Source organism: Elephas maximus, chromosome 15 (genome assembly GCF_024166365.1).
Source record: "Elephas maximus indicus isolate mEleMax1 chromosome 15, mEleMax1 primary haplotype, whole genome shotgun sequence".
NCBI lineage: Eukaryota > Metazoa > Chordata > Mammalia > Proboscidea > Elephantidae > Elephas > Elephas maximus.
Window position 1 is genome coordinate 46726180 of NC_064833.1, and position 17060 is coordinate 46743239.

General features: G+C 39.1%; 1 protein-coding gene across 6 annotated transcripts in view; it reads left to right on the top strand.

Moving 5' to 3' along the window:
• Positions 1-17060, top strand: part of CFAP418 (cilia and flagella associated protein 418) — a 46596-nt gene that overhangs the window by 16060 nt on the left and 13476 nt on the right. For 5 of the 6 annotated variants that reach the window (XR_007513243.1, XR_007513242.1, XM_049853658.1 and 2 more), the window contains exon 5: positions 12721-12816. Coding sequence is in view for 4 of the 6 variants with exons in the window: in XM_049853658.1 (XP_049709615.1) it covers positions 12721-12816 (96 nt within the window). In the remaining 2 variants the exon portion in view is untranslated. Of the gene's footprint in view, positions 1-12720; positions 12817-15940; positions 16501-17060 lie in introns of those variants that run through there. The other variant, XM_049853657.1, reaches the window with a different exon arrangement.

The following is a 17060-nucleotide window of genomic DNA, read 5'->3' on the forward strand; positions in this document are numbered from 1 at the left end:
AATTGGCTAAAAAAATATTTTGTGGTTGCTTTAAATTTGAATGTGTTTGTATAATATTTTAATTTTTTTAACAAGTTCTATACACCAGGTCCACGACTCTCAGTTTGTCATACTGTGGTGGCTTGTGTGTTGCTGTGATACTGGAAGCTTTGCCAGCAGTATTTCAAATGCCAGCAGGATCAGCCTTGATGGACAGGTTTCAGCAGAGCTTCCAGACTTAACACAGATAAAGAAGAAGGACCTGGCAGTCTACTTCTGAAAAAACTGCCCAGCGAAAACCTTATGAATAGCAGTGTAACATTGTCTGATATAGTGCTGAAAGATGAGACCCTCAGGTTGGAAGGCGCTCAAAATATGACTGGGGAAGAGCTACCTCCTCACGGTAGAGTCAGCCTTAATGACTTTGGTGAACTCAAGCTTTCAGGACCTTCATTTGCTGATGTGCCATGACTCAAAATGAGAAGCAGCTACAGACATAACATCCATTAATAATCAGAACATGGAATGTACAAAAAGTATGAATCTAGGAAAATTGGAAGTTGTCAAAAATGAAATGGAATACATAAACATTGATATCCTAGGCATTAGTGAGCTGAGGTAGACTGGTATTGGCCATTTTGAATCAATCGATTATGGTCCACTATGCCAGAAATGACAAATTGAAGAGGATGGCATCATGTTCATTGTCAAAAAGAACACTTCAAGATCTTTTCTGAAATACAACTTTGTCAGTGATAGGATAATATCCATATGCCTGCAAGGAAGACCAGTTAATACAACTGTTATTCAGATTTCCACACCAGCCACTAATGCCAAAGATGACAAAATTAAAGATTTTTACCAAATTCCACAGTTTGAAATTGATCAAGCCTGCAATCAAGATGTATTGATCATTACTGGTGATTGGAATACGAAAGTTGGAGACAAAGAAGGAAATACAACCTTGGTGATAGAAATGATGCCAAAGATCGCATGATAGAATTTTGCAAGACAAACAACTTCTTCACTGCAAATACCTTTTTTCAACAATATAAACAGCAGCTATACGCATGGACCTCACTGGATGGAAAACACAGGAATCAAATCAGCTACGTCTGTAAAAACAGACAACAGAGAAGCTCAGTATCAGTCAGAACAAGGCCAAGGGCCAAGTGCAGAACAGACAATCAATTACTAATATGCAAGTTCAAGTTAAACCTAAAGAAAATTAAAACAAGTCCACGAGAGCCAAGATACGACCTTGAGTATATCCACACTGAATTTGGAGACCATCTCGAGAGTAGATTTGACACATTGAGCACTAACCATTGCTTTGAACACCAGACGAATTGTAGGATGGCATCAAGGACATTGTACATGAAGAAAGCAAAAGATCATTAAAAAGACAGGAAACAGAGGTGGGCCCAAGATGGTGGAATAGACAGATGCTTCTGGCGAGCCCTCTTACAACAAAGACGAAAAAACAAGTGAAACAAGTTTATTTATGACAAGCTAGGAGCCCTGAACATCAAAGGCAAAGTTAGAAAACAAACTGAGCGGCAGGGGGAGGAAGAGACGGTTCAGATGCAGAGAGGAGTTACCAGACCTGAATCACTGGGAGCCCTCAGGCACCATTCTCGGGAGCAGCTGCAGTGACCTGCTACTAACGTTCAGCCATAGTTTCCTCAGGGAGAAGCAGCCACCCACACAGCCTACTCACCTCCGGAACCAGAGAAGAACAACATTCTTGGCAAAAGCTAAGTACTTGCATATATTTTACCGTGACCCTGCCCCCAAGTTGGCTTCAGCAGCTGTTGATTTCCCAGGCCTAAGATAGGCCCTGTTCAGCACCTAGAGCCATCCTCCCAGCCTTGGAGAAGGAATAAATTCACAACAGGCAGAAAAGATAATTTGCCAGCTCTGCTAACCTGGGAAGCTCAGGACAGAAGCGGCTCCAACGCAGGCATAAACGGTCCCTGGACTTTGAGTGCCTTTCCACCCCCTGCATGGACCTATGTGGGCCTATTTCAGGAGAATAGACCCTTGTTGGCAGACTATAGCTGTTTCAGCTGTGCGATGGAGAGGTGGGTGTTTGAGGTTTGACACTGCTTTGCCTATTAAACAGGGTCCTCACCTACCCACATCAGGGGCCTAAGGACTGGTGGCTCCACTCAGGTCACCCAGCCACCTACAACAGGGGTCCAGGGATACCTGGTACCTCCCAGTCCTTACGACCAAAAACTTTGGGTGCTCATAGTCCGTCTGCAGAACCCACCCACATGTACGCTTTTGGGAAGAGGGACGCACTTTCCTCAGAGACACTTGGGGGATGATTCTTAGCTCCTTGCCTTGTTCAGAGCGTGACCCCCGCTGCAACCAGATGCCAGTAACTACACCAATCACTCCTGCCCCTCGAAGACTGTAGGACAGAGCCTGTACCACACACTTGATGAACAGCTACCTGGACACCTGATCTGAATCTCTACAAGAAAAGTGAATGGACTCCTAGACAGATATACCTGATAACAGCTCTAGCCATCTGATGACAGGACGTCAGAGCTTCAGAGGTGAGCATAATCGATCTGGTTCACTCAAGCGACCCATTTGGGCATATCAAAACAAAACAAAGCAAGAAGCTACGATACAGTAAGCAAACAAAATAAACTAATGCAATAACTTATAAATGGCTCAGAGACAACAGTCAATATCAAATCACATAAAGAAACAGACCATGATCACCTCAACAAGCTCTCAGAGCAAAGGATCAAGGGATCTTCTAGATGAAAGTGCCTTCCTGGAATTACCGGATGCAGAATACAAATAATTAATATACAGAGCCCTTTAAGACATCAGGAAGGAAATCAGGCAATACGCAGAACAAGCCAAGGAACACAAGATAAAGCATTTGAGGAAATTAAAAAGGTTATTCAGGAACATAATGAAAAGTGTAATAAGCTGGAAAAATCCATAGACAGACAGCAATCAGAAATTCAGGAGATTAACAGTAAAATTACAGAACTAACTCAATAGAAAGTCAGAGGAGCAGAATTGAGCAAATGGAAAGCAGAATTAGTGAATTTGAAGTTAAAGCACTTGGCACCAATATATTTGAAGGAAAATCAGATAAAAAATTTTAAAAAATGAAGAAACCTTAAGAATCATGTGGGACTCTATCAGGAGAAATAACCTGTGAGTGGTTGGAGTACCAGAATGGGGAGGGATAACAGAAAATACAGAGAGAATTTTTGAAGATTTGTTGGCAGAAAACTTCCCTGATATCGCAAAAGATGAAAAGATATCTATCCAAGATACTCATTGAACTCCACATAAGGTAGATTTTAAAAGAGAATCACCACGACATATTATAATCAAACTTGCCAAAACCAAAGATAAAGAGACACTTTGAAGAGCAGCTAGGGATAAAAGAAAAGTCACCTGTAAAGGAGAGTCAATAAGAAAAAGCTCGAACTACTTGGCAGAAACCATGCAGGTAAGAAGGCAATAGGATGACTTATATAAAGAATTGAAGAAAAAAAATTGACAGCCAAGAATCATATATCCAGCAAAACTGTCTCTCAAGTATGAAGGTGAAATTAGGACATTTCCAGATAAACAGAAGTTTAGGGAATTCATAAAAACCAAACCAAAACTACAGGAAATACTAAAAAGAGTTCTTTGGTTGGAAAATCAATAATATCAGGTACTACCCCAAGACTAGAACTATGGACAGAGCAATCAGATGTCAACCCAGGCAGGGAAATCACAAAAATAAATCAAGATAAAAAAAATGCCCAAAACGGGAATAGTGATGTTGTGTAAAAGAAGACAACATTGAAACAATAAAGAGGGACTAAGAAATGTAGTCATAGATCTTTCATATGGAGAGGAAGACAAGGCAATATAAAGAAATAAAAGTTAGGTTTAAATTTAGAAAAATAGGGGTAAATATTAAGGTAACCACAAAGGAGCAAGCTATCCTGCACATCAAAATAAAATACAAGAAAAAAATAGAGACTCAGCAGAAACAAAATCAACAGTGACGAGTAAGAGGAAAAGACTGTATATAAATTACTCAGCACAAAAAATTAAGTGGGAAAAAGAAACTGTCAACAGCACAAAAAAAAAAAAAAACACATCAAAATGGCAACACTAAATTCATACCTACCTATAATTACACTGAATGTAAATGGACTGAAATAAAGAGAGAGTGGCAGAATGGATTTAAAAAACATGATCTGTCTATATGCTGCCTACAGGAGACACACCTTAGACTTACAGACACAGACAAACAGAAACTCAAAGAATGGAAAAAAATATATCAAACAAACAACAATCAAAAAAGAGCAGGAGTGGCAATATTAATTTCTGACAAAATAGACTTTAAAGTTAAATCCACCACAAAGGATAAGGAAGGGACACTATATAATAATTAAAGGCACAGTATACCAGGAGGGCAGAGTACAGGGTCAGCGGAAAAGAGGAAGGCCCTCGATGAGGTGGATTGACACAGTGGCTGCAACAACAAGCTCAAGCATAAAAACGATTGTAAGGATGGCTCAGGACCACGCAGCGTTTCGTTCTGTTGTGCATAGGGTCACTATGAGTTGGAACCAACTCGACAGCACCTAACAACAGCAACATACCAGGAGGATATAACCATATTAAATCTTTATGCACCCAATGACAGGGCCACAAGATACATAAAACAAACTCTTAGCACATTGAAATGTGAGAAAGACAGCTCCACAATTATAGTAAGAGACTTCAACACAGAACAGGACATCCAGAAAGAAATTCAGTAAAGACATGGAAGATCTCAATGCCGCAATCAACCAACTTGACCTTATAGACATATACAGAACACTCCACCCTGCAGCAACCAAGTATACTTTCTTTTCTAGTGCACATGGAACATTCTCTAGAAAGACCACATGTTAGGTCATAAAGCAAGCCTTAGCAAAATCCAAAACATCGAAATATTACGAAGGATCTTCTCTGACCATAAAGGCCATAAAAGTAGAAATCAGTAACAGAAAAAAAAGGGAAAAGAAATCAAACACTTGGAAACTGAACAATACCCTGCTCAAAAAAGAGTGGGTTATAGAAGACATTAAGGATAGAATAAAGAAATTCGTAGAATCCGATGAGAATGAAACACTTCCTATCAGAACCTTTGGGACACAGCAAAAGCAGTGCTCGGAGGTCAATTTATATCAATAAATGCACACATCCAAAAAGAAGAAAGGGCCAAAATCAAAGAATTATCCCTAAAACGTGAACAAATAGAGAGCAACAAAAGAAATCTTCCGGCACCAGAAGAAAGCAAATAATAAAAATTAGAGCAGAATTAAATGAAACAGAAAAACAGTTGAAAGAATTAACAAGGCCAAAAGCTGGTTCTTTGAAAAAATTAACAAAATTGATAAACCATTGGCCAAACTGACAAAAGAAAAACAAGAGAGGAAGCAAATAAACCGAATTAGAAATGTAATATAAATGGTGTTGATTTGGTGATTTCCTCTTAAAAGTTCTTTTTGTTGGTGTAGAGGAATCCAACTGATTTTTGTATGTTTATCTTGTATCCTGCTAATACAGACAAACCCAACTGAAATAAAAAGGATCATGTCAGATTACTATGAAAAATTGTACTCTAACAAATTTGAAAACCTGGAAGAAATGGATGAATTCCTAGAAACACACTACCTACCTAAACTAACAAACAGAGGTAGAACAACTAAATAGACCCATAACAAAAGAAGAGATTGAAAAGGTAATCAAAAAACTCCCAACAAAAAAAAGTCCTGGCTCGAATGGCTTCACTGCAGAGTTCTACCAAACTTTCAGAGAAGAGTTAACACCACTACTACTAAAGGTATTTCAGAATACTCCCAAACTCATTCTATGAAGCCAGCATATCCCTGATACGAAAACCAGGTAAAGACACCACAAAAAAAGAAAATTACAGACTTGTATCCCTCATGAACTTAGATCCAAAACTCCTCAACAAAATTCTAGCCAGTAGAATTCAACAACATATCCAAAAGTGATTCACCATGACCGAGTGGGATTCATACCAGGTATGCAGGGATGGTTCAACATTAGAAAAACAGTTAATATAATCCATCATATAAATAAAACAAAAGACAAGATTCACATGATTTTATCAATTGATGGAGAAAAGGCGTTTGACAAAGTTTAACACCCATGCATGATAACTCTGCAAAATAGGAATAGAAGGAAAATTCTTCACCATAATAAAGGGCATTTATACAAAGCCAATAGCCAACATCATCCTAAATGGAGGGTCTGAAAGCATTCCCCTTGAGATTGGGAGCCAGACAAGGATGCCCTTTATCACCACTCTTATTCAATATTGTGCTGGAGGTCCTAGCCAGAGCAATTAGGCTAGATAAAGAAAGAAAGGGCACCCAGACTGGCAAGGAAGAAGTAAAAGTATCTCTATTTGCAGATGACATGGTCTTATATTCAGAAAACCCTAAAAAATCCTCAAGAAAACCAGTGAAACTAATAGAAGAGTTCAGCAAATTAGCAGGATACAAGATAAACATACAAAAATCAGTTGCATTCCTCTACACCAACAAAAAGAACTTTTAAGAGGAAATCACCAAATCAACACCATTTACAGTAGCCCCCAAGAAGATAAAATACTTAGGAATAAATCTTACCAGAGGTGTAAAAGACTTATACAAGGAAAACTACAAAATACTTCTGCAAGAAACCAAAAAAGACCTACATAAGTGGCAAAACATACCTTGCTCATGGATAACTTAGCCTTGTAAAAATGTCTATTCTGCCAGAACCCATCTACACATACAGTGCAATTCCAATCCAAATTCCAACGGCATTTTTTAAGAAGATGGAGAAACAAATCACCAATTTCATATGGAAGGGAAGGAGGCCCCGGCCAAGTAAAGCATTACTGAAAAAGAAGAACAAAGTGGGAGGCCTTACTCTACCTGATTTTAGAACCTATTATACCCTCACAGTAGTCAAAACAGCCTGGTACTGGTACAACAATAGATACATAGACCAGTGGAAGAGAATTAGGAATCCAGACATAAGTCCATCCACATATAAGCAGTTGATATTTGACAAAGGCCCGAAGTCAGTTAAATGGGGAAAAGACAATCTTTTTGACAAAAGGTACTGGCATAACTGGATATCCATCTGCAAAAAAATGAAACAAGACCCATACCTCACACCATGCACAAAAACAAACTCAAAATGGATCAAAGACCTAAATATAAAATTGAAAACAGTAAAGATCATGGAAGAAAAAATAGGGACAACGTTAGGAACCCTAATACATGGCATAAACAGTATAGAAAACATTACTAACAATGCAGAAGAGAAACTAGATAACTGAGAGCTCCTAAAATTCAAACACCTATGCTCATCCAAAGGCTTCACCAAAAAAGTAAAAAGATTACCTACAGATTGGGAAAAAGTTTTTAGCTATGATATTTCCGATCAGCGCCTGATCTCTAAAATGTACGTATACAGCAAAAACTCAACTACAAGAAGACAAATAACCCAATTTAAAAACTTGCAAAAGAGATGAACAGGCACTTTGCTAAAGAAGACACTCGGGTAGCTAACAGATACGTGAGGAAATGCTCACGATCATTAGCCATTAGAGAAATGCAAATCAAAACTACAATGAGATTCCATCTCACTCCAACAAGGCTGGCATTCATCCAAAAAACACAAAATAATAAGTGTTGGAGAGGTTGTGGAGAGACTGGGACACGTATACACTGCTAGTGGGAATGTAAAATGGTACAGCCACTTTGGAAATTGATTTGGCACTTCCTTAAAAAGCTAGAAGTAGAACTACCATATGATCCAGCAATCCCACTCCTTGGAATATATCCTAGAGAAATAAGAGCCTTTACACAAATAGATACATACACACCTATGTTCATTGCAGCACTGTTTACAATAGCAAAAAGATGGAAACAACCAAGGTGCCCATCAATGGATGAATGGGTAAATAAATTATGGTATATTCACACGGTGCAATACTACGTGCCAATAAAGAACAGTAATGAATCTGTGAAACATTTCATAACATGGATGAATCTAGAAGGCATTATGCTGAGTGAAATTAGTCAGTTGCAAAAGGACAAATATTGTATAAGACCACTGTTATAAGAACTTGAGAAAAAGTTTAAACAGAGAAGAAAATATTCTTTGATGGTTACAAGAGGGAGGGAGAGGAGTATTCAGTAATTAGATAGTAGATAAGAACTATTTTAGGTGAAGGGAAAGACAACAAACAATACAGGAGAGGTCAGCACAACTGGACTAAACTAGAAGCCAGGAAGTTTCCTGAATAAACTGAATGCTTCGAAGACCAGTGTAGCAGGGGCAGGGGTTTGGGGACCATGGTTTTGGGAGACTTCTAAGTCAATTGGCATAATAAAACCTATTAGGAAGCATTCTGCATCCCACTTTGGAGAGTGGCGTCTGGGGTCTTAAATGCTAGCAAGCGGCCATCTAAGATGCATCAATGGGTCTCAGCCCACCTGGAGCAAAGGAGAATGAAGAACACCAAAGACGCAAGGTAATTATGAGCCCAAGAGACAGAAAGGGCCACGTAAACCAGAGACTACATCAGCCTGGGACCAGAAGAACTAGATGATGCCCGGCTACAACCAATGGCTGCCCTGACAGGGAACACAACAGAGAACCCCTGAGGCAGCAGGAAAGCAGTGGGATGCAGACCCTAAATTCTCGTAAAAAGACCAGACTTAATGGTCTGACTGAGACTAACTAGAAGCACCCCGGTGGTCATGGTCCCCAGACCTTCTGTTAGCCAAAGATAGGAACCATTTCCAAAGCCAACTCTTCAGACAGGGATTGGACTGGACAGTGGTATAGAAAGTGATACTGGTGAAGAATGAGCTTCTTGGATCAAGTAGACCTATGAGACTCTGTTGGCATCTCCTGTCTGGAGGGGAGAAGAGAGGGCAGAGGGGGTCAGAAGCTGGCCGAATGGACACTAAAAGAGCGAGTGGAGGAAAGGAATGTGCTGTCTCATTAGGGGGAGAGCAATTAGGAGTATACAGCAAGGTGTATATAAATTTTTATATGAGAGACTGACTTGATTTGTAAACTTCCACTTAAAGCACAATAAAAATTTTTTTAAAAGATAGGAAACAAAGACCAAAACGTATGTCAGGAGACTCTGAAACTTGCTCTTGAACGTTGAGTAGCTAACGTGAATGGGAGAAATGATGAAGTAAAAGGGCTGAACAGAAGATTTCAAAGGGCAGCTCATGAAGACAGAGTAAAATATTGTAATGAAATGTGCAAAAACCTAGAGATAGAAAACCAAAAGGAAAGAACACTTTTGGCATTTCTCAAACTGAAAGAACCGAAGAAAAAATTCAAGCCTCAAGTTGTAATTTTGAAGGATTCTATGGGCAAAATATTGAATGACTCAGGAAGCATCAAAACCCGATGGAAGAAATACACGGAGTCACTGTACCAAAAATAATAGGTTGACGTTCAGCCATTTCAGGAGGTAGCATATGATCAAGAACTAATGGTATCGAAGGACAAAGTCCAAGCTGCACTGAAGGCATTGGCAAAAAATAAGGCTCCAGGAATTGATGGAAAACCAATTGAAATGTTTCAACAAACGGATGCAGCACTGGAAGTGCTCACTCAACTATGCCAAGAAATTTGGAAGACTCTGGCTCACCTGCTGGAAGAGATCCATCTTTGTACCCATTCCAAAGAAAGGTGATCAAGAGAATGCAGAAATTATCAAACAATATCACACACAAGTAAAATTTTGCTGAAGATCATTCAGAAGCAGTTGCAGCAGTACATCGACAGGGAACTGCCAGAAATTCAAGCCAGATTTAGAAGAGGATGTGGAACAAGAGTGATTGCTTTAACGTCAGATGAATTTTGGCAGAAAACAGAGAATACCGGAAGGATGTTTACCTGTGTTTTATTGACTATGCAGAGGCATTGGACTGTGTGGATCATAACAAATTATGGATAATATTGCAGAGACTTGGAATTCCAGAACATGTAATTGTGCTCATGCGGAACCTGTACAAAGACCAAGAGACAGTCGTTCGAAAAGACCAAGGGGAAACTCCATGGTTTAAAATCAAGAAAGATGTGCATCAGGGTTGCATCCTTTCACCATACTTAGTCTGTATGCTGAGCAAATAGTCTGAGAAGGTGAAGAAGAATGTAGCATCAGGATTGGTGGAAGACTCATTAACAACCTTTGATATGCAGATGACAAAACTTTACTTTCTGAAAGTGAAGAAGACTTGAAAAGCACTTACTGATGAAGATCAAAGACTGCAACCTTCAGTATGGATTACACCTCGACATAAAGAAAACAAAAATTCTCACAACTGGAACAGTAAGCAAAATTATGATAAATGGAGAAAAGATTGAGGTTGAGGATTTCATTTTACTTAGATCCACAATCAATGCCCATGGAAGCAGCAGTCAGGAAATCAAAGAACGTATTGCATTGGGCAAATCTGCTGTAAAAGACCTCTTTAAAGTGTTAAAAAGCAAGGATGTCACTTCGAGGACTAAGGTTCACCCTACCCAACCCATGGTATTCTGAATTGCCTCATATGCATGCAAAAGCTGGACAATGAATAAGGAAGACCAAAGAAAAATTGATGCCTTTGAATTATGGTGTTGGTGAAGAATATTGAATTTGCTGTGGACTGCCAGAAGAATCAACAACCCTGTCTTGGAAGAAGTACAGCCTGAATGCTCCTTGGAGGTGAAGATGGTGAGACTTTGTCTCGAGTACTTTGGGCATGTTATCAGGAGGGACCAGTCCCTGGAGAACGACATCATGCTTGGTAAAGTAGAGGGTCAGCAAAAAAGAGGAAGACCCTCAATGAGATAAATAGACACAATGGCCGCAACAGTAGGTTCAAAGATAGCAACGATTGTGAGGTTGGTGCAGGACCCGGCAGAGTTTCATTCTATCGTTCATAGGATCACTGAGTTGGAACCAACTCAACAGCACCTAACAACAACGACAAGTGCGGGGAACCATTATGAGCACTTCGCCAATGTTAATTCATCAGGTCCTCGTAATAATTCTGCGAGGTGCGTAAGTGCTATCATTATCCCCTTTTTACAGGTAGGGAAATTAAGTCCCAGTGACGTTAAGTTACTTGACTGTGGTTACACAGCCAGTGGAATCAGCGTTTGAACCCAGGCAGTCTGTGTCCAGAGCCCACGCTCTTAACTACTAGTCTGTGCTGCCTTTACTGGTGAGATTGAGAACAGTTTTATGTTTATTTGGATATCCTCTTTTGTGAATTTCCTGTTTATACCCTTTGCCCAGTTTTCTATAGGTTCGTTTTCCTTCATAAGCACCCTTTGTTGTATGTATTCAACTGTGTGTTGAAAATGTCTTCTTCCCCTCTATCGTTTTGTTTTTGGTGTCTTCAAAACTCTGATTGTCTTCTAAGTTTTAGTTGATCAGATGTATCTGTATTGATTCTAGTTTGTAAACATTTCAAACAGTGGAGATTTCTATGAAGAAGATCAAAATTATTATTCAAACCAAATTGTTCGCAGCAACAATTTACAATTCTTTTTTAACTTGCTGTATACTATCATTTTACTCCTGAAGTTACTATATAATAAATACACAATTGTGCTTTGAGAATTCCTTGGCATCTCAATTCCTCAGATACTCACTGAAGACCTACTGTTCGCCAGGTATCATTCTAGCAGTTCCACCTGCTCTATCCTGTATCATCAGAGTTTTGTTCTTTGGAGCTTCCCCATCCACATACAAGCATGTTGCTTTTTTCTCCCTTTTTAAACATAACCTTAACCCCACTTCTTCTGACAGCTATCACTGTATTTAAAGAAACTGCTGAGATATACCTTTTCAGAGAGGTCTGTGCAGACCACCGTATTTAAAATTGCAAGCCACCAACTCCCAGTATTCTCAATTTTCTTTACCCTACTCTTTTTTTTCATTCAAAACACTTTTCACCTTGAAGCATACTACATGTTTAGCTATTATAGATATTGCTTTTTTCTTCTCTCGCTGGAATTTAACCTCCATGAAGACAGAATCTTCGTCAGTTTTGCTTACTTATATATCCCAAATTCCTAGGACTATGCCTAGCTGTAGGGTTTCAGTGAATATTTTTTAAGTAAGTGAATGAACACACTATGCCAAGTAGTAAGAAAACAAAAACTGGTAAGATACTGTCCCAGCACTGAAGTAGCTTATGGGGGAAATGTCTCTTTCAATATAACATGGCAAATTCTGTGAAAGAAGCATCCCTTAAAATTTGGAAATTTCCCTAGATGTTGCAAAACCAACAGGAAATTTCAGTAGGAAAGGAGGCATAAAGAAGTTAGTTTAACTGAAGATCTCCTTCAGGGACAGTTTGAAAACCATTGAACTAAAGGATCCACAAGCCCATTTTATTTTATACCTGTAAAACATACATGTATTTATGTATCAGTGTGCAAGATCTCAGTAAAACAAGTAGGGTTATGCAAAAATTTAATCTGAAAACTTAAATATGTAATTAGTCCTTTAGTACAAAAATTTTTGATCAAGTTGATCTTTACTTTTCTGTTCAGTAATATGTGGTATTCATAATAACTGAATTATATAGTATGAACAAATCACCATATTATCATATTTAGACATAAATAATCTTTTATGTTTGATTCTTTTTCTTCAAACAGAGCATGTGACCATCTGCGTTGTATAGCCTGTGATTTCTGGATAGTAAGCTACGATGACTATATGTGGGACAAATCATGCAATTATTTGTTTTTCAGGTATGTTTCTAAGGAACTTCGTTCTGTGAAAAATGTACCAAGTACAACTTTGTATTTCTTATTTTGTTATAATGTCTCTTGGTGGACTTAGCCAGCTCTTGTGAACTCTACCTCTACAATATTTTTCTCACCGGTCTCCTTCATATCTGTCTGCTGTCTACCTCAATAAGGACGTTGTTACCTCTAAATGAGGGCATAACAACTGATTTTTCTGTCTGCAGTCTCTTCTCTTTCAGATCATCTTTCCCTTGCTCAGAGCTTCCTTAAAGTATAGCTCTGAGTATGCCATTCTCCTGCTCAACACCCTTCTGCTTAGATAATAACGTCCAGGTTCCTTAGCCTGGCATTCAACACCCTCCTGATTCAGACCCCCTCTTATCTGCTGTCATCCAGCCTTGTCTTTCCACAATAGCTTTTCACCCTCACAAGATTTTAGTGACACTAAATTACTCGGTGCTCCCATTCCCTATGACTTTGCACAAGCTCTTCACCTGCTAGGACACCTTCCCACCATTTTATCTGTCTAAACCCTACCTGTCTCTCAGGGTACAATTCATCATGCATCTTCTATGATTCCCTCACCACCCTTTCAACTTGGAAGTAAACTCTTCCTTCCTGTGCACTTTGTACCTGTTACAGCACTTGGTGTAATATAAGATTGAAGGTCTTACGCTGGTAGATGCGCACCATCCTTGTTATTGCTGGTAATGGTGTCTTACACAAATTTTCGTAATTTGTACATTCTTACACACTTAACTGAATATCTAATTTTTTAAGATGTTACAAGTTATTAAAATGTATTTGAATTATACAGTTTTATTTTCAAATAAAAATTTTTGAATAAAAATGAATAAAGTATCAGGCATTTTTGGCCCCCCCAAAACATGTGCCTTGACACAGACTATATTTTCAGATACAAGTATTCAGAACATATTGCAGCACTTTTCAAGAGTGTAAAGAAAAGGATGAAAAGGTCTTCCATACCTCTTTTAGCATCTCTAGCTATTCTCCTATAAATCCGTAGGACTATCTCCCCTAATTTAATAGCTTTTTAACTTTTTCACGGGGCAGTAGTGGTTCAGTGGTAGAATTCTCACCTTCTATGCAGAAGACCCGGCTTTGATTCCCAGCCAGTGCAGCTCAAGCGCAGCCACCACCCATCTGTCAGTGGAGGCTTGCATGTTTCTATGATATTGAGCAGATCTCAGCAGAGCTGAAGACAGATTAGGTGATCTGTTTCTGAAAATCAGAGCTTCCAAACTAAGACTGAAAATAAGCCAGTGAAAACCCCATGGATCACAATGGCCCAGTCCGTTGTAAATGGGGTCTCTGTGAGTCGATGGCTGGCTCACTGGCAGCTAACAACAACAAACTTTTTCACATTGGGAACGGCTCTAAAAATCTTATGAAAGCTTTGAATCCTCTCCACAAGAAAAATGTAAACATTCAAGTACATGGAAAAATGACAGTTTGAGAGGTTTCACAGTCCCCAACCTAAACAAAGCCTAGTGCAATCCCAAAATCTCAGGTCAGGGACCCTCTACTCTTTAGGTTTGTGTTAGCTCATTTTTAGGCTCATAGTTGGAAAAATTAGCGTTAATATCAAACTTATTTTGTCTTTTTTTACTTCTCTAATCTCAGCTACTCACTATCTTCTGGTTAATCTAGTAAATGATTAATAATCCTGCAAGTGATAAAATAAACCATCAATTTTTCTAAAACTAGTACAGGATAATAGAGCGCACGGCACATCAAAACTATGGTGAGCACGAGCATAAAGTCAGCTGACTGGTGGTTTTGTTGGTGCTTGAGGAACTTTCAATGCCTCAGACTCATCAAGAACATCAGTTGGTTTCCTTTAGATTTGTGGCAGCCTGGTTAAAAAAAAATATTTATTTTTAAATAAAACAATAACAACTAGAGGATTTCTTGTATTATTAGAAACTAACAAGTAGTTGGAAACCCTGGTGGCGTAGTGGTTAAGTGCTATGGCTGCTAACCAACGGGTCGGCAGTTCAAATCCACCAGGCGCTCCTCGGAAACTCTATGGGGCAGTTCTACTCTGTCCTATAGGGTCGCTATGAGTCAGAGTCGACTCGACGGCACTGGGTTTGGTTTTTTGGTTTAACAAGTAGTTATGTAAATCAAAAGAAAATACTATCTCAACCCTCGATGCTTTAGAAATTGTTTGGGAGATAAGAGAATAGAGCAGCTAAAGAAAAGGCTGTCGTCACAATCAAGATATAAGTCATTGATATGGGTTTTTTTTTTTTTTTAACACTTATTAGCATTTATCCAACAGACCAGCACCTAGTCTGTGGCACTCTTAGATGCTGGGCTCTCAAGATGAGTAGGACCCAGTTTCTGCTCTCAGGTAGTGCATAATTTTGAGAGGGAGAGAGGCATAAGAACAAACCCAATGTTGTACAACAAGTGTGGCAGTAGAGCTAAATAAAAGATGAGTGATATCAGAGGGTAAAAGGTGTACACTCCACCACCCTGAGGCATCAGGCAAGGCTTCTCAAAGTCTTGAAGTATCATTAGGAGTTTGTCTGACAGACAAGATGGAGGCTAGTAGGGAGGTATTTTTAAAGGCACAGAGAGGTGAAACCAAATGGCGTGTTTGGGGAGTTACTGTATGGGAACCAGGCCACCTTAGAATTATGGGGACTAATGACAAGATGTTGTGGTAATCCAATGAGACAGAAATAAGGATCCGAATTGTGATGGTGAGGAGGGTAAAGAAGAGTAGATGTATTTGAGAGATACTTAGAGGCAGTCCTGGCAGTGGAAAAGTGAGAGACAAATATTATCTAGGGTGAGTCCTAGGTTTCTGTCTTGGTTTACATAGATGAACGATGGTATTGCCCATCGATAGAGGGAATTTAAGAACACATTTGACAGAAGAAGTTCAATGTTCATTTACAGGAGATGGCTGTTGTCCAGCTAGCTATTGAAACTTTGTCTTTGAAGCCAAGGTAGGAAATAAAACCTGTAAAGTAGTAGTTGAAGCCATGAGACTGAATATTACCCTGGAAGGTAACATGGAAGACTGAAGAGAATGCAGAGTTTAGAGATCGTTTTTTGTTAAGATAGGAGATAATTGGATGTTTCTATTGTGTAGAGCAGGAAAGATGGAAGACATGAGAGGGGAAGGGCATGTGAGTAACAAGCTCCCAGAGATGATGGGGTCCAGACTGCTGATGGAAATCAAGCCTTGGGATGGGGAGGAGGAACACCTCCTCTGTGATTGAGTGGGAGGAGGTAAGATTCTGAAAGCTGGAAAGTTGATGGTTTTCACATCTGGTGGCCTAGTTCTTTGTGGATGAGGGTGCGATGGGTGTAAGTAAGGGAGTGGAGGTAGATGAAACACTTTAGGAGAGTGGGGAGTAGTCACTGGGAGAAACCAAGAAGGGGTGGTGACCAAAGCAAGTTAAAAGATTTGCAGAGTGCTATTGAATGTCCAGCAGAACGTGGGGAGCCATTTATTTTTAGTGTTAATGATCTGTACATTTGTTATCCATGGAAACACTGTGCGGTTGCTTGTATTATTGTCCTTCTTTTACAGGTGATGGAAGTAAGTGTACTCTAGCTTAGACAAGTTCTAGAACTTTCTAAAAAGGAATAAGCTATACTTATTGCTCACCCAGACACAATAAGTAAGATGCCTTTATTTTTCAATAAATCCTGTGTTTTCTTTGTGGGAAGTAATGGAATGATTTTTTTGTGTGCTTCTTACAAATCATTTGAAACATATTAGTTCCCTGGCTTTTCGTGATTCCTATTTGTACAATCCGTCATTAAGGATTCAGTTAAGTATTAAATGTTAAATTTGTCGAAATATATTGCAGACTGAATAAGGGATATTTTCTTTAACTTAACCAACTTAGTGTTTTTTCCCGATAAAATTTAGATTATACAATTCTTCCCCTCACTCACTGTAACTTTAGGTAACTCACTTAGCTAGTCAGAGCCTCAGCTTCCTGAAACCAGACACTTGGCCTGGAAAATTTCTCAGCTTCTGTAAGGTTCTAACGTTCTGAAATAGTGTCTGAATTTTATACACCGCAGTACTGAATGTGGTGTCCATTGACCACCAGAGGGCACTTTGTAACCTCCTTTCTATTGCGGTGACATCAACAAGTAATGCTGTATCTCCTTTTTAGTATTTCTGCTCTATTTCATCATTTCACTTTGTTTCATCACTTTGGTATATTTTCCATTTTTATTCTTCCACGGAGTGT